Genomic DNA, 25,385 nt, shown 5'->3' on the forward strand with positions numbered 1-25,385 from the left:
TTATGTATGTCCTATGCACAAGAACTAAGGTGGGGGAATGATGGTGGAATGAGGGATACAAGGTGGAGGAGAATGAAGCACAGAAAACAATGGGACAACTGCCATGGCTGATGAAGCTCAGTGGACTGAGCACAAGCCTTCAACCCAAAGGGTCACAGTTCAATTCCCAGTCAGGGCACATGCCTGGCTGCAGGCCAGTTCCCCAGTAAGGGGTGGATGAGAGGCAACCACACACTGATGTTTCCCTCTTTCTCCTTCTCCTTCCCTTCCCCTTTCTCTAAAGATAAATAAAATCTTGAAAGAAATGGGACAACTGTAATAGCCTCATCAATTAAAATATATTTAAAAATAAAAGTAAAAATACTAACCATCATCTGAGCCTATTGGGAAAACAGTGTTCATAGACTTGCTTGAGGCGGGGTGTTCACAGACTTCAATTTATTTTTTAAAAAAAGCAGTATCTTCAAAGCACAATAAAACGAGGTATGCCCACACTTACTTATTTCGTTTACCATGCCCCTCACCAGCAGCCAGGACCAAAAGGGCAAGGATTTTTGCTTTCGTTCCTTGCTTTGTCCCCAGTGCCTAGAAGAGCACATGGTAAGTGCTTAGTAGAAATTAGTAAAGAACTATTTTTCCATAAGAAATTTCTCTTGTGTGTAGCTCTGATTCTGTGCCAGGCCCTGCACTCTTTACACTATTTCACTGCATCTCTCTCTCACTAACCTAACACTGAGCAAGAAGTGATACCAAGGCCCCAATTTACAGATGGGGACACAGAGACTCAGAGGTCTGCCAACTTGTAGCCTTTGTTTGTATGACCTCATGCATGTGAAGCATGCGTCACCAGGCTTGGCACCATCTGCCACAGTCCTGTAAATTAGTTATCATAGGTACTTTTTAAATGTTTTTACATTCAAGAGTGAGCTACCACTCAGATCCTGAGTCAGACCCTTATGTCTGGAAGGGGACAGGGGGTGGTTTCTGTCTTGAAACTGAGTCACCTGTGGGAGGGTCATTGGGCACAGGTCCAGGGCTCTAAAATGAGTCATCTCTTTACAGACCAAAGAGAAGTCCTATCAGGGACCCTGTAGTGCAACAGTCAGACTGGGAAAATGAGGTCCAGAAAGGGTCAAGGCTCTTCTGAGGTCACACGGCACAGAGACAGAGACAGGGAGGTCTGATTCCTGACAAAGGGGTTAGACGGGGGCCGGAGTTCTGTGGGGGAGGCGTCCTATCCTCCCCCCAACGGTGAGAGAGAGGACCCAGCCAGCTGCTTTTATTCCAGACTGTGAGAAGAGGGGTGAGTCAGCCTGTTGTGGGGGAGGGGAGCCGACTTTAAGCCGTCCTGTTCTCCCACCTCATCCCTCCCTCCCTCCCCAAGACACACACACCCAGATGGCCTGGGAGCTGGTGTTCTGAGATGCCAAGGATCCTGACTCAGAACTGGGAATCTTGGCTGAATGTGTTCTGGGAAATGTCAAGCCTACAAGAAAGAGAGGAGTCCCAGTCAGGCCATCCTGCACGTCGGCGAGGAGCGGAGAGAGCAAGAAGTATAAAGGAACAAGGGCCCAGTGTGCCAGGGGCTGAGAGTGAGGGAGTTTGTTTACAGTGGGGAGAGTTGAGGGTGCAAGAGGGAGGCAATTGGCCTGTAAGGAAGGGGGTTTATATGTACAAGGAAGGAGGCTGGGTGCCAGGATGTGAGTGTTTGAAGCAGAGGGTGCGTGTGCAAAGTGAAGGAGCTCCATATGCACGGGAAATGTTTGCTGGGAAGACGGGTGTTCGGAGACATCGTGAGCCTGCTGAGGGTAGAAAAAGAAAGGGGGTTCGCAAGATGTTCGTGCAGAGGACACATGTGGAGTTTGTAAGGGAAAGAGTTGTTTGCCACAAAAACGGTATAGGGAACAGAAAGGTCCGCTGCACGCAGGCACTTTGAGACAAATGGAAGGGCATAAAAACGCATGCGTGTGTTCCCCGCGTGGCCCCCCTACAATCCCCAGTGGATCTTAACGCCCAACCTTAGGCCCCGCCTCCTACAGAGAGCAAGGAGTTGTTTGTGCCAGTCAGCGAGCTGCTGCTCCGTCATTGGCTAGCGGTCCGGAATCAGACTCCAGGAAGTGCAAGAGGCCCCCACGCTTTGCGGACCTAAAGTCTGGGAGCAGTGGGTGCTTAGCAACGGGGGGGAGGTACCCAGTAACGGGGTAGGGGGTACAGGAGAGGAATTGTGGGTGCCTAGCAACAGAGGTGGAGGCGGTGCCTGGGAGACAAGGGGGGCTCGGAGAAGTGGAAGAGGTAGCCCTGGAGAATCTGTGGGTGTCTAGCAACGGGGAAGGACCTTAGCAACGGCAGGAGTGAGACGGGGGAAAGTCAGTTTTGGGAGCTGAGCAGGAGGAATTATAGGTTCCTAGAACCGAGAGAGGGAACCAGGAGAAACTGGAGGGACCTGTATCAGGGAAGGAAGTCTTTGCTAGGTGGGAATCTTAGGGTGAACACGGAGGAATGTGAGGGCTTGGGGTGGGGGAGCAAAGCAGGGAGGTCAATCCCACCACTCCTACCCGAGTAATTCCTCCTCTTCTCCCCTAGGCGATGTGGCTGGAGGTTGGGGGCCTACTGCGGGGGACCTGTGGACAATTGGGCCGGACTGTTGGTCTGCCTTGTGGGGTCCTGGGTTCTGGGCCCCACTGCTGGGTAAGAGGCTGGGGAGAGTTCTGCAAGGGGAAGAGCCTGAGGGAGGCCTCAGTGAGTAAAGGGGCAGGGAGGAATCCAAAGGGTCAGGCAGACCCCGTGTCTTCTACTTCTTGCCAATGACCACATCTCTTGCAGGGGCCATGCGGGTGTTCTTGGGCCCAAAAGCTTCATCAGGGTGAGCCTGGCAGAGGCCTGAGTGAGGAGGACATTTCCAAGGCCCGGGAGGCCCGGCTCAGGAAGACATCTCGGCCCCAGGTATCATTGTCACTCATTCACTCAGCAACACTCCGTGAAGGCACTTGGCCCCCTGAGCCTGGGGAAGGGTGTGGTGGCAGGTTGCTTGTACTCCCTGGGCATTATACCCACCTTCCCACCCTTAGACCTTCTCCCCATTTTCCAGCTGAGTGACCGCTCTCGAGAACGCAAGGTGCCTGCGTCCCGCATCAGCCGCTTGGCTAACTTTGGGGGTAGGTGTGATTGTGGGAGACTGTGACCTAGATGAGAGAAAGCAACATGTACAGAATGAAGCAAAGAAGAGGGTGAATCAGAGACAGGAGGGAGAGATGAAAAGAGAATGAAAGCAAAGGCCTGCAAAACCAAGGGAAATAGAGGGGCAGGTAACAACATTGTTGAGAACTTAGAAGAAGGTGCAAGGTCCCATATGTGTGATTCCCTCTACACCGGGTCAGTAATTGTTCATTTCCATTCTATAGATGCAGGCATGGAGGCTAAGGGAAGTGAAGTGACTTGACCCCAGGTTAGCAGCAGAATTTACAATTCAGGTCCCAATCTGCATGAAATAATTTAGTGGGTGCAACCATCATTAAAAAAGAAGAACAGCTCTGGCTGGTGTAGCTCAGTGGATTGAATGCCGGCTGTGAACCAAAGGGTCACCAGTTCAATTCCTGGTCAGGGCACATGCTTGGGTTGGGGCCCAGGTCCCCAGTAGGGGGCACAAGAGAAGCAACCACACATTGATATTTCTCTCCCTCTCTTTTTCCTCCCCTTCCCCTCTCTCTAAAAATAAATAAATAAAATCTTTAAAGAAGAATAGAATGGAAAATATGAGTGAACCTGTAGAGTCAGGGAAAATATTTTTAATGAAATATTATATGGTCTCAACCAGTTATAATGCAAGTGTCTTCCTTACTGCATATCATGGTTCCAGCTTTAAAAACAACGATTCACAGTATAAAGAGGAAATTAAGTTCAGTGTTTAGAGCTCTGACACTGGGCTGCCCAGGGTTCAAGAATTGATCCAGCTGCATAACTCTGGATGAATTACTTAACTTCTCTGAGCCTCGATTTCCTTTTCTGCAAAATGGAAGCTTTCCCAAAACGTAACTTATGAGGGTGTGAGAACAAATGAATTAAAGCATTTAAGGTACTAGGAATGGTTCCTGGCATGGAGAAAGTGCTTGCAAAATGCCAGCTACAATCATTCTCAGGGATGGTGATAGTGAAAGAGTCAGAGAGACTTGGCATACCCTTAGGGATAAGGAGACAAGAGGGGGCAGAGGAAATCAGCCGGCGAGAACATCCAAAGGAGGAACAGAGAGAAAGAGGCCTAAACAGAAATGCCAGAGTAGGAGAGGGATAGAGAGAAATGACTGACAGAAAAGGTGAGCATGAAGAAGAGGAGGTGTGGACAGAAAAACAGGACTCATAGGAAGTCACAGATCATTCTGGAGCCTTCTTATCCTTGGCTGTGTACAAGAATCATCTTGGATGCTTAATAAAAATACAAATTCTGAGGCCTCAACTCAGGCCTGTTGAATCGGAACCTCAGCGGTGGGATGTGGGCACACTGTTTATAAAAGCTCTCACGTGACTCAGATGTGCAGCCTGGGTGAGAACTGCTGCCGCAGGAGACAGGCCTGGGGAGAGGGATAGAGGAAGAGACAGCCTCACTTTGGAGGGAACCTCAAGCAGGGGGAGTAGTGAGAGTTAGGGACAAAGATACATAGAGACTTGGCTGCCAAGAGCTGGGAGACAAGCGTGCTTAGAGACAGCAGAGGGAGGGTGGGTGGGGGGAATGCCCTGTGCAAGTGGGTATTCAGGCTCCTCTCTCACTCCTCAGGACTGGCTGTGGGCTTAGGCCTGGGAGTGCTGGCCGAAGTGGCCAAGAAGTCCCTGATAGGAGGATCTCTGCAGTCAGGTGAGTTAGTCACAGTACTTGGGTTTGGACCCTGGCCTGGCTGTGTGACCTGGGGCAAGCGGCTTCACCCCTCAGAGCCCCAGTTTCCTCATGTGGAAAATGGAGATGATAATAATATACCCACCTCTAGGGGTCACTGTAAAGGGCTCAGGACAGGGTGGGAACCCCATCAGGGCCCTGATGCACTGAGATCATTTGAGGAAAAATTGTAAGTCCTCCAGAGTTGAGTTCTAACTCTGAGCAGGAGATGAAGGCTGAAATGAGGGCCATTGGAGGTCTGGGTCCAACAGAGATGGAATGAGATCAGCCTTTTTGGATAAGATTCCCCAACAAGTCAATGGCCGAAACAAAAATAGGGGTGGCTGTTCTAGATTTAAAAGGGAGTAGAGAAATAACAGCTGACAGATGGAATGTGTGGACCATGACAGGACATCAATTTGAAAAAAAATAACTGTATCATGGGAATGTAAAGTACAACCGGTGACCCTTTGGTTTGGCCTGCAAACCAAAGGGTCACTGGTTCGATTCCTGGTCGGGGCACATGACCGAGTTGCAGGCCAGGTCCCTGGTCGGGGGCTTGTGAGAGGCAGCCATACATTGATGTTTCTCTTCCTCTCTTTCTCCCTCCCTTACCCCCTCTAAAATAAATAAAGAAAATCTTTTTTAAAAAAAGGATATAGTCAATAATACTGTTACGGCTGTGTATGGTGCCAGGTAGGTACGAGACTTACGGGGTGACAGCTTTATAAGTGGTATAAATGTCTAACCACTGAGCTGTGCATCTGAAACTAATATAATGGATGTCTACTGTAGTTGAAAGCTAAAAAAAATGTTAAAAAGAGCTATAAAAGACTTTCAGGGACAATTGGGAAGATCTGGATAGTAGATATTAGAGAAATAGTGTTAATTAGGTGTGATTATGGTATTGTGATTCTGTAGGGTAATATCCTTATTTTTAGCACAGTTTGAGTACATTGCCTTGCAAATTGGTCAGCAAAACATAACAGTAAGTGTTTGGTCACGTACACAGATAGAGTGAAAGAGGCAGAATATTAAAATGTTTGAATTGGGTGTGCAGGTGTTCATGATGCAACTTTTCTGTCTGTTTGGGTTTTTTTCAAAGTAAAAAGTTGGAGGTAGGTGGAAGATTTGGCTTTAGGGTAAGGCCAGACTGAGTCTATACTGCGCTGTGCCACTTCTGTGCTGTGTGACTCAGGGCTAGGCAGTGTACCTCTCTGAATCTCTTGCTTTCTTGCCTTAAAAATTAAGGCATTGGTAGTTCTTACTTCCTGGAGTGATTATGGGGATTCTGCCAGAGAATCCAGAGAGACACTTAGAATTCTCCATGGCACAGGGTGAGCACTCAATAAAGAGCTCAATAATTTTAAAAAATATTTTATTTATATATTTTTAGAGAGAAGGGACGGGAAGGAGAAAGAGAGGGAGAAACACATCAATGCGTGGTTGCCTCTCATGTGCCCCCTACTGGGGATCCAGCCTGCAACCCAGGCACGTGCCCTGACTGGGAATGGAACGGGTGACCCTTTGGTTCCCAGCCCACACTGTAGCTCAATCCACTGAGCTACCCCAGCCAGGGCTCAATAATTTTTTTAAATAAAATGAAAGCGTATTGATGCTTTATTGAATACTAATATAATTTACACATAGACCTGTGTTCATATCCTTTTCACAGCACTTATGTACCCAGATCAAGAAACTCTAGAACAGCATTTCTCAAACTTTTTGGTCTTGGGACCCCTACACACTCTTAACACCGAGGAATGGATTTTAAAAAGTGTTATATCCACACAATGGAATATTATTCAGCCATAAAAAGGGATGAGCCCTACCTAGTGTGGCTCAGTGGACTGAGCACTGACCTGTGAACCAGAAGGTTGCAGGTTCAATTCCCAGTCAGGGCACATGCCTGGACTGTGGGCCAGGTCCGTAGGGTGGGTCGTGCAAAAGGCAACTGATTGATGTTTCTGTCCCTCTTTCTCCCTCCTTTCCCCTTTCTAAGAATAAATAAATAAAATTTTTTTTAAAAAAGGAATGAAGTACTGATCCAGCTACAGTGTAGATGACTCTTAAACACTATCCTAAGTGACAGAAGCCAGACACAAAAGACCACATATTGTATTATTCCATTTATGAGAAATGCCCCGAATAGGGCCATCTGTGGGGACAGCAAGTAGATTAGTGGTTTCCTGGGGCTCAAGGAAAGTGGTTGGAGAAAACCAGGGTGAGGGGTGACTGCCAGTAGAAAGGGGTTTCTTTCCGGGGTGGTGAAAACCACCCCGTGCTGATAGTTGCACAACTCTCGATGTACTAGAAGCCATTGAATTGTAGACCTTAAATGGGCGGATTAGATGTTAGGAGAATTACCTCTCAATACAGTTGTTAAAAAATAGCATGAGGACCCCAAAGAGCTTGTGTATGTGGGTTATACTTATGGATACTTACTGTATTAGAGATTAAAACTGAAAATTTTGGAACACAAGAACACATACACACATTTCATCAGCCATCAATCAGGGCAACAGCATCATCACAGGTCTTGGAGTTTCTGGGAAACTCCACTGAACGTTTGTGGGAGAAAGAGTAAAAAGGGATAAATAACATTCATATTATTATGATAATGTATCTTTAATCCTCCCTGGAGGATATGTTTATTGATTTGAGAGAGAGAGAGAGAGACATTGATGGGAGAGGGAAGCAGTAACTGGCTTCCTCCTGTATGTGCCAGGCCAGGGATCACACCTGCAACCTATGTCAGGGCCCTGAATGGGAATCGAACCCACAGTTTTGTGGTGTATGGGACAATGCTCCAACCAGTTGAGCCACCTGGCCAGGGCATATTACGGTAATATTTTAATCTCACAGACCCTCCTGAAGGGTCTCAAGGATCCTCAGGGGCCCACCCAACCTCACTTGGAGGGTCACCGCCCTGGTTCTGCAGAAGCTCCTCTCCCGCCCCATCCTGGTTGCTCCCCCCACCGAGTATAACCACTGTGTTGGCTGCTGACCCTGAGATCACCTTTGCCAGTTGGGCTCTTCACACCAGTGTGATGAGACAGTGTATTTTGGTGTGTGTCTGGTTCTCTACACCCCTAGGCTCTGTGTGGGAGAGGTGTCTGTGTTGCTGTGTGTGGATGTGGGCTGTTTATTCCACACCATAGTGGTCGCTCTGTGACTTTTCCACAGTTTCTTCATTAATTGTATTGACAGTCCCTTGAAACGTTCCCAGTTTGGGACTGTTACAAATAGTGCTGTGAAGACTCCTCTTGGAATATCTGTCATTGCACACATTTATGTATGTCTCTTGAGTGTACCTAGGAGAGGAACAGCGTCTGATACAGGTGTGTGCTTTACTAGAAACTTGCCACTGTTTTCCACAGGGCGTGGGCTGTGGCACCATCATCGGCAGTGTTGGCGGTCAGGCTGCTCCACATTCTTGCCAACACTTGGCATTGTCTTTTTCACTTTAACCATTCCGGTGGGTGTATAGTGGTGTCATGCTGAATACTTCTGTGGCTGTAATACTAACAATCATTCTTTCCACCCCAGAGGGCGGCTCCCGGCCCGGCTCCAGCCCTTTCCTGTCAGAGGCCAATGCCGAGCGGATCGTGCAGACCTTGTGTACAGTTCGGGGGGCCGCCCTCAAGGTTGGCCAAATGCTCAGCATCCAGGGTACAGCATGACCCTCAACCACCAACCTCACTTCTACCCTACCCCACCCACCAGCCAGCCCCAACCCCTGGTATTCCCACAAGGGGTCCCCCTTGCTTGCTCCCTCACTGCTTCCCTGTCCCCTGGGCCCCTGTCTCCCAAGACAACAGCTTCATCAGCCCCCAGCTGCAGCGCATCTTTGAGCGGGTCCGCCAGAGCGCCGACTTCATGCCCCGCTGGCAGATGCTGGTGAGTGCCCGGTGAGGGGAGGCCGACCGGGGAGCTGGGCTCCGCCTGCCTGTCTCTCGTGGCTTTCCCGCTGTACTGCCTAACTAACCTTGGGCCTGTTTTCCCCTCTGGGAAATGGGTCACCGAAGCACCTCCTCGTAGGGTTGTTGTGATGATTAAATGAGGGTGGTACACCGCACTCAGTCTGGTCCTCGGCAGGCTCGGTGAGCTGTTACGGCGGCAGTGAGTGCCATGTTAGGGGTCAGACTTGGTGAGTTCAAACCCTGGCCCTGCCCCTTCCTGCACGTGTGATCGCAGATCCACGGCCTGACCTCTCTGCGCCTCAGTGTGCTCCTCTGGGAAATGGGGATAGTGATAGTAGCCCCCATATCACAGGGCCACATAAATTAGCATAAAGAGTGCACTTGAAGGGCCCTGACACAGCATGAATGACATGCAAGTTTTAGTTGTTATTATTACTGCTTTTTAAAGTAAAGGACAGTGTATCTGCAAATAGGTGGGCACAGTGCCTGGCCCTGAGTGAGTGCACAGGAGTGAGCTGTCCTTCCAATGTCAGGGTCAGGGTGTGCCATCCAGGGTCAGGCACCTGCCTGCCGACCTCCGTTCTGCTCGCTCGCCACGTGACGCTGGGCACTCACTGCTGCTCCTGAGCCTCTCTGAACAGGATCTGGCCCACAGGAAGCCTTCTGTACATTTTAACTTGTTTATCACATTAACTTTAAGTTAATACCAAGCTGGCCTGGGCCTCTCAGTCCGCCAGTGCCTGGTTCACCTTGACGGAGAGACTTCTCTCTAAGCCTCTATTTCCTCATCTGTAAAGTGGGGCAGTAGCCAACAACTTAGCCCCCGCCCAGGGTGTGGTGAGTGCTGGAGTTATTATAATGTGCTCAGCACAGGGAATGAGCTCAGCTGCCTATAATCATAGCGATGACTGTTACCACCACTCTCCCCAGAGAGTTCTGGAAGAGGAGCTTGGCAGGGACTGGCAGGCCAAGGTGGTCTCTTTGGAGGAGGTGCCCTTTGCTGCCGCCTCTATCGGGCAGGTGCACCAGGGCGTGCTGAGGGATGGGACGGAAGTGGCCGTGAAGATCCAGGTGAGAGGGGAAGCGGATGGGTGGTGGTGGGCACCCTACTGCCCCAGAGGAATGACTCCCATCCTCCCATGACTCCTCCCTCTGCAGTACCCAGGTGTTGCCCAGAGCATCCAGAGCGACGTCCAGAACCTGCTGGCAGTGCTCAAGATGAGCGTGGCCCTGCCTGACGGTGAGGTGCCCACTGTATGACCGGTACCCTGACGAGAGGAAGTGGGGCTGGACGCAGGGAGTCGGAGAGTACCAGCTCGGGTGGTACTCAAGGGTACCACCACAGGGCGTGCCTGTGTGCGAGTGTGTGTTTGAGACAGAAGGAAGGGACACCACAGGTAGGGAGTACAAGTGTGCAAGAAAAAAACAAACTTGGAGAGTCTGAGAGAGACAGAAGCCGAGGCTGAAATTCAGAAACACACAGAAGGTGTGTAGAGAAGGGCTGAAAAAGAGCCACAGAAGCAGTAAGAGTGTAAGTGAGACCTCGTGTTTGTGTTAAAGCTTTTGAGAAAGAGTCTGAAGAAGATGGAGCAGAGTATGTGTGTGAGTGTGTGAGAGGGAGAGAAAGGCAGGGGCAGAAGACGGAGTGTGACAAAGACAGAATAAGTGGTGTGTGTGACTAGGAAAGAAATGCCTAGGGACAGGTGTGCGTGCCTGTGAAAGAGGCAGACCCAAGAAGAGCCCACAGTTGCATGAGGACAGAGGGGAGGTGTGTGGACAGACAGTGGGGTAAAAGGCTCGGAGCAGAAGGTGTGAGAGACAGCAAGAGAGACTGAAAGCGGAAGACAGGATTGGCGAGGGAAGACATTCACGAGTGGGAACCTGAGGGGCTGGGCGGGCAGGGGCGGGTACAGCTGCGGCCTTCCCGACTGACAGGCTGCCCCCATCAGGCTTGTTTGCCGAGCAGAGCCTGCAGGCTTTGCTGCAGGAGCTGGCTTGGGAGTGTGACTACCGTCGTGAGGCGGCTTCCGCCCAGAACTTCAGGTGAGCTGAGCCCCCCGTAGGCCCCTCAAGGACCTCTTCCTTCCAGCTTCCCTCCCTCCTTCCCTCCCAGGCCAAGTCGGAACTGGAGTCTTTGGGTGGGGCTGGCAAACTCTTTTCCTCTTCATCCATTTGTTCATCCCTTCACTTGTTACTTCCAATGTATCCTCTGTGTCATCTGTGAGCTTGGTCATGTCACTTCCTCTCTTAAAGTGTCAGTTTCTCATCTGAGAAATGGGTTGGATGACCGTTCAGTCCAGGGTGGGGAGGATCTTGTCAAAAGGCACTTACTCACTCACATAATGGGTCACACCTGCTGCACTGACAAAGTTTGAGCAAGCCGACAGTGTCAAGGGTCAAAGAGAACGGGCTCCAGAGCATCCCTGGTACACTGCAGGCAGGAGCAGATACTGAGATAAGGATTTTGGGAGAACAGTGTGGCATCACATGCTAAGGCTGGATATTCACGTACAACCTAAGAGTCGCCCTCCTGACTAATACTCCAGGGTTGCTGAGGGCAGTATACACCACCAGACTTTCCCAGAATGCTCATTGCAGCAAGCCAAGTTAGAAACAACCCAAATTCTGGCCTGGCTGGTGTAGCTCAGTGGATTGAGCATGGGCCTGCAAAGCAAAGGGTTGCAGGTTCAATTCCCAGTCAGAGCACATGCCTGAGTTGTGGGCCACGTCCCCACTGGGGGGTGCATGGGAGCCAACCACACATGGATGTTTCTCATCCTCTTTCTCCTTCCCTTCCCCTCTCTCTAAAAAGAAAATAAACAAAAATCTTTAAAAAAAAAAGAAACAACCCAAATTCTGAAATTCATCCATCAGGGTGGATAAATTAATTATGGTGTATCCATCAGTGGAACATCATGCAGCAGTGAAAATGAATGAACTCGGGCCTGCGAACCAAAGGATTGTGGTTCGATTCCCAGTCAGGGAACATGCCTGGGTTGCAGGCAGGTTGCCAGCAGGGGATGCACAAGAGGCAACCACACATGGATATTTGTCTCCCTCTCTCCTTCCCTTACCCTCTAAAGATAAATAAATTAAATCTTTTTTAAAAAAACAAGAAAAAGAAAATGAATGAACTATAGTTATCGGGAGCAGTGTGGTAGCATCTTAGAAGCATCATGATAGGCAGTAATTAATTATACCTCAGTGAGATCCTCCACAGTGTAGCCCACGTGCTTATTGAGCTGAGCTCTGTAAATACAGAGTAAGTGGAAGGAAATGTTCTGGGGCGTGGGCCTGGACAGACAGATGTGGGCTCCAGCCCCAGGGCCGCCCTGAAGTCTGGGTGGCCTGAGTCTGCACAGCGGCCTTGGCAGAGTGTCCTCACAGGGGAGTGAAGAGGGAATCGTGCTGCTTAAATGCCTAGTGCAGGGCCTGGACCACCAGGAGTGGTTCAAATAGAGATTTTACAAACAAGCACAAAAATACAAGCCTGGAGCCTGGAGCCCGGAGGAGGAAGGTTCAAAGTGGGCCGGCCCAGAGCACTCCCTGTGGGATGGGGGAGAGCCCTCCCCCACAGGATTCCCAGCGTCTTTAGAATAAAACCTGTATGGGTTCCCCTGACCCCTCCCCACCTCCCTGCTCCCCACCTCACTGTCCTCCAGCCATCCCACAGCTCCGCAACCAGAGGCCTCCCTCATAATTCTCTGCCTCCCAAATCTTTCACTGACACACGTAGCTCATTCTATTGGTCTGTTTGTTATAGTGTGGTCTCTGGTGTGCGTAAAGGCAGGCCTGGGCCTCATCCACTGCTCTGTCCCAGCATTGTCCAGCACAGGGACAGACACTGAGAAGGGTGCTTTCCCTTAATTAACCAGTGTTCCCAGTCCTGACTCCAAGGAGCAGCCAATGAGTATCACTACAGACTCAGAGATTTGTATATCAGTGACTGTTTTTTGTCAGTGACTGTATTTTGGATGAATTAATAAGTTGATGAGAATGTAATATATTTTTTTAAGATTTTATTTATCTTTAAAGGGGAAGGGAAGGAGAGAGGGAAACATTTGCCTCTCGTGCGCCCCCTACTGGGAACTGGCCTGCAACCCAGACATGTGCCCTCACTGGGAATTGAACTGTGACCCTTTGGTTTGCAGGCCAGTGCTCAATCCACTGACTGAGCTACACCAGCCAGGGCAGAAAGTAATGTTTATGGAGCTTAATACATTGAGCTCATCATGGGACAACCAGATATCATCAAAGTATTTCCAGTAGGGAAGTGGTAACTGGGTCTCCAGCAGCTGGCTGAGGGGCAGACACAGAGTAGGCCTTATGGAGATGTTTGTTGAATGAAGGAATGAACGAAATGTCTGAATGAACGTGAGTCCTGCCAGGTATTAACCATCAGTCAGGGCACACAGAGGCAAGAGAAAGAGAAGGGAAGGCAAGACACAGACTTTTCATGAAGGACTTCTCAGAGGTGGGCCACAGCGCCTGCGCACCATGTCCCATCCCCTCCCTGCCCCTCTGCCCCAGGCAGCTGTTGGCTGATGACCCCTTCTTCCGGGTGCCGGCAGTGATCAAGGACCTCTGCACAACACGGGTGCTGGGCATGGAGCTGGTCGGAGGGGTCCCCCTGGACCAGTGCCAGGGCCTGAGCCAGGACATCCGGAACCAGGTACTTGGTCTGGTGGGACAGCAAGGAGGGTGCTGCCCCGGGCAGAGCCAGCAGGGTCAGCCGGACCCACTGTGCCTCTCCAGGCCCCTGAGGTTTTACATGGGGAGGTGACTCCGAGGCATCTGTTACTCCTTCTTCCCACCCCAGATCTGCTTCCAGCTCCTGCGGCTGTGCCTGCGGGAGCTGTTTGAGTTCCGGTTCATGCAGACCGACCCCAACTGGGCCAACTTCCTGTATGACGTCTCCAGTCACCAGGTCGGTTCCTTGTGCTGTGTGTCAGGGTACATCAGCTGCTGTGACAGATATTTTCCAATATTTCAGTAGCTTAACCCAATAGCAGTTTACTACTCACAGGACAGGCTGGGCTAGCCCTCCTCCCTGTGGTGATGTGGAGACCCAGACTCCTCCCCTTTGGTGATTGTGGGGAAGAGAGATTGAGAGCATAATCCCCTGCCTAACTTCTTTGACCAGAAGTGACACATCATTCCTTTTTACCATTCTGTTGATGAGAACTGTTCATACAACCAGTCTAGGTGCAAAGGATGCTGGGAAATGGAGTTCCTGGCTAGGCAGTGGCTTCCTAGTGGCAGTGTGACAGTAGAGAAGAGGAACACAACTTTTGAAAGGCAGTTAGTCATCACTGTCACACTTGCCACTCATTTAGAACACACCAAGCCCCCGCTGCCTCTTGATAAGGACACCAAGACCACCCTGATCCTCACTTCAGAGCTCGTGGTCCAGTGGGGGACCCGTCACCAGACAGTGGGGGACCTAGAGTAGTCAGAGCCATGGCAGGGTAGCACAGGCCAGAGCTGTCAGGGACAGTGATGGGGAGGCCCCGGGCACTACGGGAAGCCAGAGAAAGTGGCTGTCCTGTCAGGATGGGGTCAAGAAAACCTTCCTGAAGGAAGTGCCATTAAAGCTGAAACCAGAAAAATGAGAAGAGGATAGCCAGCCAAAGAGCAGGGAAGAGCACTCCTGGCAAAGAACACAGTGTGCCCCAAAGCCTGGACAAGAGAGTTTGCTTGGAAAGACTCTCAGCGTGCATGCGTGGTTGCCAGATTGCTTGACAACGTGGTCTGTCCCCGTTCAGTCTCCCGGCGGATCTTTCTCAAACAGATCTGGCCACACCCTCCCTCCCACGGCGCCATACACCCTCAGGATCACGCCTGAGCCCTTTACTGAAGGTGGAGCGGCCCCGCTGAATCTCCAGCTGCAGTCCCTTGCCACTGTGTTCACCCCAAGTGCACACACACCCTGCACCCCTCCCAAGCTGACACCCCAGGGAGGGGTTTTTCCAACCTTGGGAGGTGATGCACTTCCTGAGTCCTGGTGTCCATTTATTGGGTCTCAATCGCATTTTTTCATCTTAAAGGCATAGAATAGAAAGTGTCAGTGTGTTATAGACGGAAGAGAGCTATAATATATCAGGACACTTCTGTTTGACGTTTATGTTTATGTGGCGTTAGCACTGGTGCCCAGTATAATCTGTATTTCTTACTATAATTTATGGTCAGTAGTCCAAACCCCACTGCCCCAGAGAAACTCCTACATATGTGTCAATTAAGTGCTGTTTTTCATAGCAAAACCCACAAACACCCGCAGTGTTCATCAACCAGATAAGTTCACTGTGATACACTCATGCCATGAAGTCCTTACACAGCAGGGAGGAAATGAATGAAAGAGCCAGAGCTGCACACAGCCGTGCGGACAAATCATCAAATCACGCTGGGCACAAGGAACAAGCTTCAGGATAACTACCACAAATACCATTTATATAAAGTTTAAATACAGAAAATGTGACACGTTCATGAGTGCACACATGTAGAACACGTAGAAACACACGCCAACTTCAGGCAGTAATCAATAAAAATTTCAGGACTGTGGTGACCCTAGAAGACAGGGTGGGGACACATCGGGCAGAGACCCCGCTTGGATTGGTATCGCTTTATATTTTAAGCTGGGTGGTGAGATTTCTGTTCACTCTTCTATATGTTTTGTTCTCTGAGGTTTTTTTTCTGTGCCTAAAACACTTTATTATATAAAATAATTATGACCCAAAAATAAATAAATAAAAGCCAAGTCCCTTCAGCTTCATGTGGGGGTGACTTAGAATTGTGGAGACCAGAAGCTAGGAGCCCCCGGAGACAGCAGGCAGGGACTCTGGCAGGAGGACCCAGGCCACCCCCAATGGACAGCGGGGAGCCTAGGTGGGCTCCCAGCGTCTCTTTCACCGTTCTCATTCCCAGGTGACCCTGCTGGACTTTGGTGCAAGCCGAGAATTTGGGACCGAATTCACAGACCATTACATTGAGGTGAGTTCCCCCCAACCCTGTGGTCTGAAGGGCCAAGGCTCAAGCCAGATACTGAGGCAAAGGTGAGAAGGAGAAGCATAGTATCTGGAATTAAGAAATAAGAAATAATAGTAATACTAATAGCAGCTAACAGATGCCAGGCACTTAATGCCAGGTGCTGTTTTAAGTGCTAGACGTATGGTAACTGACTTAAAGCCCTCAGCAACTCTATGGGGTGAGGACCATTTTTAGCCCCATTTTACAGATGAAGTAACCGGGGCTCAGAGAGGTTAAGTCACTTGCCCAAGGTCACAGCAGACCTAGGATTCAAACCCAGGTGGTCTGATTCCCGAGCCCATGCTTCCAACCCTGACTAGCCCCCATCCTCTCACTTCCCCACAATCCACACTGTCCCAAATCTTGGTATCCAGCCTTGCCCTCACATACACCCCCTGGCAGGCTGCTTCCTACGGAGCTGCTCCGCCCTCAGGAAGTGCTTCCTCACCCGTTGCCTGCCCCTCCCACTAACTTGGGTCAATCTGTCTCAGAGGCCACAGAGAACACCGTGTCAACTGACTGGTGAGGTTGGACATTCAACCTGGGTTTTCTAATCATTTAGTCATCAATTCACACATTCTTTGATACTACCTGTGTGCCCAGCCCTATTCTGGGTAAACTGAGGACAATAATGACCAACTCAATCTAAGTCCCCACCTTCGAAGAGCTCACAGTCCAATGGGGGAACAGACAGTGAAGACCCAGAGTGGTCAGGGCCAGGATGGGGAGGCACAGGGCACTGTGGGAGCTCAGAGAAGCATGGGCCAGCCTGGCGAGTCAGGAAGGGCTTCCTAAGGGAGGAGCTATCAGAGTTGAGACCTGAGGGATGAGGAGACTGATAAGGGAGAAGCTAGGAGGGTATTCCAGATCTACAACATGTACCAAAGCTAAGTGATGAGAAGGGACATTTCCATTAAAGCAGCACTTCTCAAACTTGAATGTGTACGTGAAACCCCCTCAGCCCCCATGACCCTGTTGACACATGGATTCTGGTCTGGAGCTTGGCATAAGATCATGCATTGCTAACACACACCCAGGTATAGGAACCACACACTTGGAGAAGTCAGGTCCTAATGGACCAAAATGAAGTTCATGTTCTGACTGGGAAGGTAGGTGGGGGGCAGAGGAGGAGCCAGCAATGAGATTGGAACCAAATCACACTGGGTCTCAGAAGCCATGCTTCGTAGCTTGTACTTTGTGTGGGTGCCTAGGGGAGCCATGGGAGGGACTTGAGCAGGAGAGGGGCAGAGACGGAATCAGAAACCCCCTCTGAATAACGAGTGGTCTTTAGGACTAGGAGCCAGGAGCCCAGGGAGGCTGTGAGGAAAGGAAGAATGGTGTCTGGGGCAAGGCCCAGGGCTCTGGATTGGGTAGTGGGCATGGTGGGGCCATCCTTGAGGTAGGGACAGGAGGGAGGGGCTGGGAACCCCCACTTCCTGCCACATACACGGGCCTGTTGGGGCCTGTCCTCTGCAGGCCACTTGGATACTTGGGACACCTCATGCCCTGCCCCCACCCCACCCCACCTCCAGACTAAGCATGGCTCTCCTGCCACCTCCCCAGTCGTTCCCAATTTAAAAAAGCCCTGTCACACTGGCCCCCAAGGACCATGTAGGCCTCACAGATGGCCAGACAGTCTTGGGAATGGAAGCTGAGACAGAGTGGAAGTGAGAGATTTAATCCTGTACCCCTTCCTCTCAAGGAAGGGCAACTCACTGGTTAAGGGATCTCCCAGGTTCCATTCCTCACCTTTCTATTGCATACTCTGAGCCTTTTTGCTCATGTGTGAGGTGGGGACCCTCACACCCACCTCTTACTAGTAATAGTAGCTGATTATATTTATGGTGCTTCCTCCATGCTGGCCCAGTGCTCAGCACTGCATAGCTATCGCCTCCTTTAACCTCACAACAACCCCACGAGGAAGATAATTCCAACATCCCCACTTCACCGATGAGAAATCAGAGGCCTGAGACAAAGAACCTTGCCCAGAGTCAGTCAGCAAGTGGCAGAGCTGGGACTGAGCCCAGGCAGCTTCTGTCTGTCTGTCCGTCCGTCCTTATACCCTCAACTCTCCTCGTGTGCACTCATGGTTGGAGGGGTGTTTAGCTAATTTGCTCCACAAAAGTTCACTAAAGGTCTCCTGAGTGCCAGAGCCTGTGCCACATGGGACTGAACCCATCCAGGATTCCTGTTGTCTCAGGGCTCCCAGTCCAGTGCAGGAGGCAGACATCAGCAGACAACCAGGTGAATAGAGATGGCCCAGTGGCAACGTTGGGTACAGTTTTGGGTCATAGTTCCATCCTTGGCCACATGAGTATTTGGACTCATGAGCAGCGCTCGACATCTATTTTCCTCTGTGCTCTTCTACTGCCTAGTTCCCAGCCAGGTGGTCAGAACCCCTGACTACTCCACTCCCCAGGCTCTAGGACAGTCTTGGGACACAGCCGGGCAAGGTGAGGCAAGGCAGGAGAGGCTGTCCAGGTGAGAGGCCCTAGGCAGATGAGAAGGAAAGTGGGTACTATGTCCTTTCTCCAGTTCCCCAGACTCCTCCATGAACCCTTGAACTCCACAGAGCCCTTGACCTGGTGCCCCCCCACCCATCTATCCAGGTGGTGATGGCTGCAGCCAATGGAGACAGAGACCGGGTCCTGCAGAAATCCCGGGACCTCAAATTCCTCACAGGCTTTGAAACCAAGGTTGGGAGTCACTGTGGGGGTTGGGTATGGAATCTGTTGTGGGAGGGGTGGGGTGGGCATGGGGGGGCTGCTTAACTCTGCTGGGGAACTCTGGGGCAATGAGGAACTGCTGATCTATACTTAGGGGCTCTGGGGAGGAGTGGGGGGAATGGGGGTTGCTTTGCTTCAGGAACCCTGGGAAAATGGGCACCACTTAAACCTATTCTGGAGAAAGCGAATGGGGGAATGGAACCTGCTTCTCTGGTCTGCAGAGTGAGGTCTGTTTGTGTATTGGAGGCTCTGAGAGGGAGCGAAAGGCCATTTCCTTTGGGAGGAGTTGGGGGCTGCTTGCCTTCCAGGGGCTCTGGAAGGAGTCCGGGCATTTGTTTATACTGGACATCGCGAGGGAGCTGAGAGGTGCTTGTTAGTTCTGGGTTAAGTGGAGGGCTGTGCCTCTGCTCTTCCCCACCTCTAGGCGTTCTCTGATGCCCATGTGGAGGCTGTGATGATCCTGGGAGAGCCTTTCGCCACCCAGGGCCCCTATGACTTCGGGGCGGGGGATACGGCCCGCCGAGTGCAGGGCCTCATCCCGGTGCTGCTGCAGCACCGGCTCCGCCCACCGCCTGAGGAGACCTACGCCCTGCACCGCAAGCTGGCGGGGGCTTTCCTGACCTGCGCCCGCCTCCGCGCCAGTATCGACTGCCGGGACCTCTTCCACGACACCTACCACCGCTACTGGGCCGGTCGCCAGGCTCAGCCACTGCCCGAAGCCTCCTGACCAGAGGGGCGGTCTGTCTGGTCAGACCCCTCAGACAGCTCCCTCTGGGAATCCGGCCAATAGAGGGCCATCCTTTCCCCTCTGTTCCGGTCTGGGGACGCCTCCCTGGGCTTCCCAGTACAGCCTAGCACCCTTCGCTGGAGACTGAGGAATCCTGGGGCTAAGGAACTCCCCACTTCACGCTCCCATATCCTGCTCTCCCCACCCCAAAGTGGGCATCAAGGAACTCCTGGGATTAATTTATTTCCGCCAACATTTGAGAGAGCTTCAGGCACCCTGCACGCCGGGCGGAGATGCAGACTCATTTAGAGGGGAGCCCCTCGCCTGTGTCTCTGGTCTCCCACAGATCTGGCCAATGAGAGGGGAGGGGTGTTGGTTAGAGGCAGCCCTCACCTTTGCCTCCCTCATCCCTCGACCAGCTGTCTTTTCCTTGTCCATCCTCTCTGTGTTGGGGGGTGTTTGAACCTTGAGTATGAATAAAAGTAGCCCTCCCCTTCCCCAGCTCTTTTCTCTGCGCTGGGTCGGGAGGAGGAGCTCGCGGACAGCCTCCAGGTGCAGATGGCCAGCCCCCTCCCACCCTCTTGTCTGAAAGCCCTGGTCCTGCCTGGGCCATCTGTTGCCGGGAACCTCCTTCTCCCCTTTCCCTCCCACCCCCAACCCCTCCCGCACGTGCAGACCACCTGCTCGTAAGACTGCGGCAGCTGAGAAGTCCTCCCCCCTACACCACCACCCTGACGCCCCGGCTCCCAGCAACCTCGCCTTTGCTAATGGGCCTTAATGCCCCTGCCAGATGCTTTGCCAAACCCACAGGATAGGATGGGAGCGGGGACGCCACGGCAGCCAGAACCGCGCCTAAGTCCCAGCCTGGCGCCCCCACCGCCCGTGCCGAAAGGATCGCACGCCGGAACGCCGGGGTCTGTTCATTCCCCTCCCATTCCTTGCAAAAAGTGCCTTGTCACCGCTTCTGCCAGCCCCCGCTGGGATAGGAAAACCGTGGGGTTAGCTGGAAGATTTGAGGATGTGGAGCGGCGAGACGGTTCCCGAAGCAACTCTTTCGGACGCAGAACTGACGGAGACCTGAGATCAGGGGTCACCAAGGGAAAGGGAGTCCAGGCTTCGAAAGACCTAGGGGGAAACTCCGAGAGGCTCACGTGCAAGCTCAGCCGGGGACTGGCCAATGGGCGTGGCGGGGCGGTGGCCATAAGGGAGGGGGCGGGGTTACATTTGCGTATAGGCGGTGCCAGCAAGCTGAAGGGGCGGGACAGGGGCGGGGTCTTTTTGTATATCCAGCAGGCGGTGGGCCAGTGGGCGGGGCCGGGGCGGGGTCTTTTTGTATATCCAGCAGGCGGTGGGCCAGTGGGCGGGGCCAGGGCGGGGAGCAGAGGCGGGAGGGGCGCTCCCCCGCCCCAGAACGGAAATCTCGGGGAGCCAAACAGGCTGGCGGGCGTGCATCTCGCACCATCCTTGGGTCCCTGGGCTCCGCCAGCGTCGGACAGAGCTGCCGCCGCCACCTTTACAACAGCAGCACCAACAGCATTCGGGGATCCGGGCCTGGCGGGGGCCGCGGGAGGCGGGGGCGCCCGGGCCCTGGATGTCCCGGAGCGCAGCGGCCAGCGTGAGAAGGGCGGGAGAGTGGGGCTCGGGTAGGGGGGCGGCGCCGCTGCTGATGTGGCGTGGGGGTGGGGGTTGGGGGGGTGGGAGGCGCCCGTATTGAGAGGGTGCCAATGCTGGCGAGGGTGGTCCTGGGTGGGAGTCCACGAACAAACCCCCACCGACCCAAAGCTTGGGAGACACAGGCCCTCCCTCCCTTACCGAGGCCCTGGAGATAAGGGTCCAGAACACAGAACTCCCCCTCAGGGAAATCAAGGACAGGGGACAGATTTTCTGTACAACTCCCTAGGCAAGGTTTTGGGGATGGGTTCGGGACACAACCCCCGGATGAAGCCAAGGCCTGCTGGAGGCGATCCCGGACCAGACGCCATCCAGACTCCTCCCTGCCAGAGGGGGGTCTGTGAGCACAACAACCCTCTAGGCAAGGTCTTGATGGGGTCCCTAGGCACGGCTTCCCTACCAAGCCAAGGCTGAGAGCAATTTCAGGCACAGTCTGTCCCCAGGCCTCAGAGGAGTCCTGGGCACAGCATCCCACCCCCCTCCCCACAATCCTTGGGCGGTGTCCTAGGAACAGCCCCTTCTCAAAACAAGGTCCCTGTGCCTGAGACTTCACTCCCGCCATAGCGTGAATAAAATTAGGGAAATTTCAGGCACTTCCCCTCCTTGGTCAAGGGTCTCAGGGCACAGGTCCCTGGGACACCCTCTTTGTCCCTTGGGCTGCCCAGCTGCCAGGGAGTGGCCCCACCCTCGGATAATGCACTGGCCCCTCAGGCTCCAGGATTCATGCTGGGAGGCCGGTGGGGAGAGGTTTCCTAGGGACCGGGTGCAGCCTTGTCTGTCTGCAGCATCTGAGGTGATGGCGGCTTTGTGTGTGGTACCTGGGGGAGGGGGGAAGCAAGTGATGGGGAGGTGGCTGAGCATGAGTCTGTGCTATAGCTGGTGACTATGAGGAGTCCTGTGTGTGTGCCTGTTTTATGCTTGTGGTTGTGTCTGGCAGCGTCTTCGAGTGACCCCAGCATTTGTGTGACTGTGTATGTGTGAATGACAACGGCTCAGTGTGCATGAAGCCTGTACTTTTTGTCTATGTTTGGGTGTGTGCACGGTTGTGACTGTGGAGTTGCGTCTCGTTCCATCTTTAGTGACCCTGTGTTTGTGTGCCTTGGTAACTGTGACTGGGTATGTGACTGTATGTGTTAAGTCTGGGGTTGGACATGTGTGTTCGTGGCTGACTGAAGATGTGGGTGTAGTTGTGACTGTGTGAGTGGAGTGGTGTCTATGACTCTGTCCATGTGCGACTCTCCCAGTGACTGAACATTTGTGGTTATATCTGTGACTGGTTTTGTATTCGTGCCACACATGGGTCTGTGTGACACACCATGTCCCTGCACCTCTGGGTGTGTGACTTCCATTATAGATGAAGTTGGTCACATTGTGCCTATGTGACTAGGGTTGTGTGATGGCATTGCGACTTGTATGTTTCTGTGCTGCTTGTGTGTTCAGAGCCATGTCTGTGTGTGTGACTGGGATTGTATAAATGATGGCATCTAGCTCTGTGTTGATAGTGATCGTGTGCATTTACAATCATGAATGTGTGAATTGGGCTATGTGCTTGACTTGGGATCTGAAACCCTAGCTGACCATTAATAGTGGGTTATTTCACTATGTCTGACTCTATTTTTACACGGGTGTCTGTGTGATGGCATCAGGCTACTGTGTGTGTTGGAGGCATGCAGGTGACTGGGGCTTCTGTATTTGTTTGTGACCCGCATGTCTATGACCCGGATGACTATATGTACCTGTGTCTATGTCACAGGCTGTGAGAGTGTCTGTAGCTGTGTGGCTGTTTGGTGTGTGTGTCTGCATGCATGCTGGACTATTTGTGTTTGAGTGTGTGATTTGGTGACAGGGTGACTGTGAGGAGCTGTGTCTTTTGCAGAAGCACAGCTATAAATGCTGTGTTGGGTCCCTGCATTTCGGAGCATGCACGTGACTGTGTGCTTGTGGTATGTGAAACAAAATTGTGTGCTGATGGCTCTGCATGTGAGACACTACGTGTCTAGCCACATGGGGCTGTGACTGTACGAGTATGTGGCCACTGGTCTGTGTGACTTGTGTGTTTTCATGGAGAGAGACCACATGTTTCTCTGTGATGCTATGATGTGGTACGGTTGGGTGTGGGATATTGGGTGACGGCACTGTAACTGTGGTATATGGCTGAGTAACGTGGGTACTGAGGCTGTGCGACTGTGCATGCACAACCACCTCTGAAATGTATATGGCTGTGATGCTGAGCCGCCGACTGTCTGGCTGTGCCTGAGTGTGGCCATCCTGGGGGATAGTTGTCTCCTGGTGGCCATATGTGTGTCTTAAGTGTGCAAGCCTGTTTCCCTATAATGCATGGGCCATGGCCACCAGCGTCTCTGTGTGATTGGGGATGGAGGACTGTCCATATAAGTTAGTTGATACTGTGACTAAATGTGAGCCTCTATGACTGGGTATGCATGACTGTGTGACAGTGTGTGTCCAAAAAGTGTGTTGGTGTGACTGATACAAGGGGTTGAGTGTCCACGTGCAGCTTTGTGCCTGTGGATGATTGAACACATGTGGCTGTGTGATCAGATGTGTGTATGTCTGCATGCATCCATGACCAGATGTCAACATGCAGCATTGGAGCTAGGTGTGACAAGTGTGTGTGGCTATGATTGTGTCTTTGTGACTGGGTGTGATTCTGAGTGGGAGGATCTCGGGTGACTGCCTGGGGAAAAGTGACTCACTGGGTGTGGCTATACATGTGCCACTTGGGTGGTGGGCCCAGCTCTTTGTATGTGGCTGAGAAAACGGAAGTGACCACGCATCAGCAGCTGATGTGACCAGGTGTGTGTGGCGGTGCCTAGGCAGGCTGGGACTCTGTATGCATGGAAACATATGTCTGCAGTGAGACTGTGTACATCTGTGAACTTGGCTGTGTCACAAGATATTTGTAGTGGTTGTGACTATATGTGTGTCTGTGTGACCTGGCGTGTATAGTTGGGGGTTGTGTCTGTGTGTAACTAAATGTGCAGAGCTGCAACCCAGTGCTAGGGACAAGTGTAAGCATGAGTCGCATGCAGACATGTGACTATATGTCTGTGCATCCCTGAACATGTGTCTATAGGGCAAGGCCACTCCCCCCTCACACCATCCCTGTGGGTACTGAGGGCCTCCTGAGGCCAGGATATCCCCTAACAAACACCCCAGACACACTTACTTGTTCCTGGGCCCTTGCAACCAGGGCCAGGGGGCTCATCTCCCTTGTAACAGTTGCTGTGACAACCAAGCCTTCATCAGGGAGCCCGAGATGGAGTGATGTTGGCTGATGTCCAAAGAGAGGGTGAGGTAGGGCACCAAGCCCATCCCAAGCCAGCCTCTCACCTTCTCTTCTGTCCCTTGAGCAGAACGGACCCAGGAGGCCTGAGCAACATCTGTCCCCAGCCCCCTGTGGGGCCCTGGGGCCCCCTGAAACCTCCAGGACGGAGCCAGGTGAGTGACCGGGTGGGTGGAGATGAGGCAGGGACTGAGTGGGTGGGTGGGTCTGACTAACATGACCAGAGAAACTGTCCCTGCAGTCACACAGCCTAATCACACTCATGAGTGGATACCTTCAAACCTCTCCTGTGCACACTCAGTGACCATTCAAGCCGATTCATGCTCAGACACATACTAGGACAGACACACGTCGACCTCCCCACACACACAAATGTAGGTTCACACAAACATACAGACACATTCCCAGACAACGCCCAGACTCTTCCAGACTGGGGAGGACAGACACCGAGCAGATTCTGACCCCAGGACCACGTTGCACACCAGTACCAGACAGCATGTGCAGACCCACACTTCCTCAAGCAGACACCTCGCAGACTCCACCTCTGGACCCATCTTCTCATAAAGAGCTACACTTGTAGCCCTGGCTGGTGCTGTCCAGTGGATCGAGCACCAGCCTGTGAACCAAAGGGTCACCAGTTTGATTCCCAGGCAGGGCGCATGCCTGGATTGTGGGCCAGGTCCCTGGTTAGGGGCATGCAAGAGGCGACCAATCCATGTTTCTCTCGCATGTCAGTGTTTCTCTCCCTCTCTTTCTCCCTCCTATCCCCTCTCTCTAAAAAAATAAATAAAATCTTTAAAAAAACTTCTTTTAACAAAAAAGAGCCACGCTTCCGCACACAGACACAGTCTCACAAATAACAATCACCTCACGTTCTCACACACCTTACAGACTCACGGGTGCATACTGACACACCCTCAGAACAACACTTGTGGACCCAACGGCCACATGCTCTGGCAGACACACCCTCAACAACAGCTGCAGTCTTGGACGCCGGCGTGGTCTCTTGGGTAACTCATACATCCTCTCATCGATGACAACAGACAGTCCTCAGTGACAATGGCCACACCCTCACACAGACATACAGCCTCAAAGACAACTTCTTCCTGCTCGGAGACACATCCTCACCTCTCCGGAAACATTTGCT

General features: G+C 52.2%; 2 protein-coding genes across 8 annotated transcripts in view; both read left to right on the forward strand.

Moving 5' to 3' along the window:
• Positions 1-1,158: 1,158 nt before the first annotated feature.
• Positions 1,159-19,760, forward strand: COQ8B (coenzyme Q8B). Of its 7 annotated transcripts, none has more exons than XM_037133724.2 (15): positions 1,159-1,303; positions 2,584-2,688; positions 2,824-2,943; positions 3,089-3,155; positions 4,769-4,846; positions 8,414-8,536; positions 8,679-8,764; positions 9,718-9,858; positions 9,946-10,027; positions 10,737-10,830; positions 13,318-13,459; positions 13,607-13,714; positions 15,709-15,774; positions 18,420-18,506; positions 18,961-19,760. In XM_037133724.2, the coding sequence occupies exons 2-15, from the start codon at positions 2,587-2,589 to the stop codon at positions 19,261-19,263; spliced, it is 1,599 nt and encodes a 532-aa protein (XP_036989619.2). In that variant the 5' UTR covers positions 1,159-1,303; positions 2,584-2,586; the 3' UTR covers positions 19,264-19,760. The 7 variants fall into 7 exon arrangements, with proteins under 7 accessions (XP_036989619.2, XP_036989570.2, XP_036989591.2 ...); XM_037133675.2 differs by lacking the exon at positions 1,159-1,303 and adding an exon at positions 1,424-1,553; XM_037133696.2 differs by lacking the exon at positions 1,159-1,303 and adding an exon at positions 2,093-2,161.
• Positions 19,761-20,681: 921 nt separating this feature from the next.
• The window catches only part of NUMBL (NUMB like endocytic adaptor protein), a 32,817-nt gene continuing 28,113 nt past the window's right edge, over positions 20,682-25,385 (forward strand). Inside the window, exons 1-2 of the mRNA XM_037133664.2 lie at positions 20,682-20,878; positions 24,309-24,393. Of these exons, the coding sequence (XP_036989559.2) occupies positions 20,855-20,878; positions 24,309-24,393 (109 nt within the window). The 5' untranslated portion in view covers positions 20,682-20,854. The remainder of the gene's footprint in view (positions 20,879-24,308; positions 24,394-25,385) is intronic.

The sequence above is a fragment of the Artibeus jamaicensis genome, unplaced genomic scaffold, assembly GCF_021234435.1.
Source record: "Artibeus jamaicensis isolate MK-2021 breed Jamaican fruit bat unplaced genomic scaffold, CSHL_Jam_final contig_47, whole genome shotgun sequence".
NCBI lineage: Eukaryota > Metazoa > Chordata > Mammalia > Chiroptera > Phyllostomidae > Artibeus > Artibeus jamaicensis.

Excerpts from the sequence above, each read along its gene's own strand:
- COQ8B (XM_037133675.2), top strand. The coding sequence starts at position 1,464 with ATGTGTTCTGGGAAATGTCAAGCCTACAAGAAAGAGAGGAGTCCCAGT. Across the intron at positions 2,944-3,088 it reads GGAAGACATCTCGGCCCCAG|CTGAGTGACCGCTCTCGAGA; the intron begins GTATCATTGTCA and ends CCCATTTTCCAG. Across the intron at positions 3,156-4,768 it reads CCGCTTGGCTAACTTTGGGG|GACTGGCTGTGGGCTTAGGC; the intron begins GTAGGTGTGATT and ends CTCACTCCTCAG.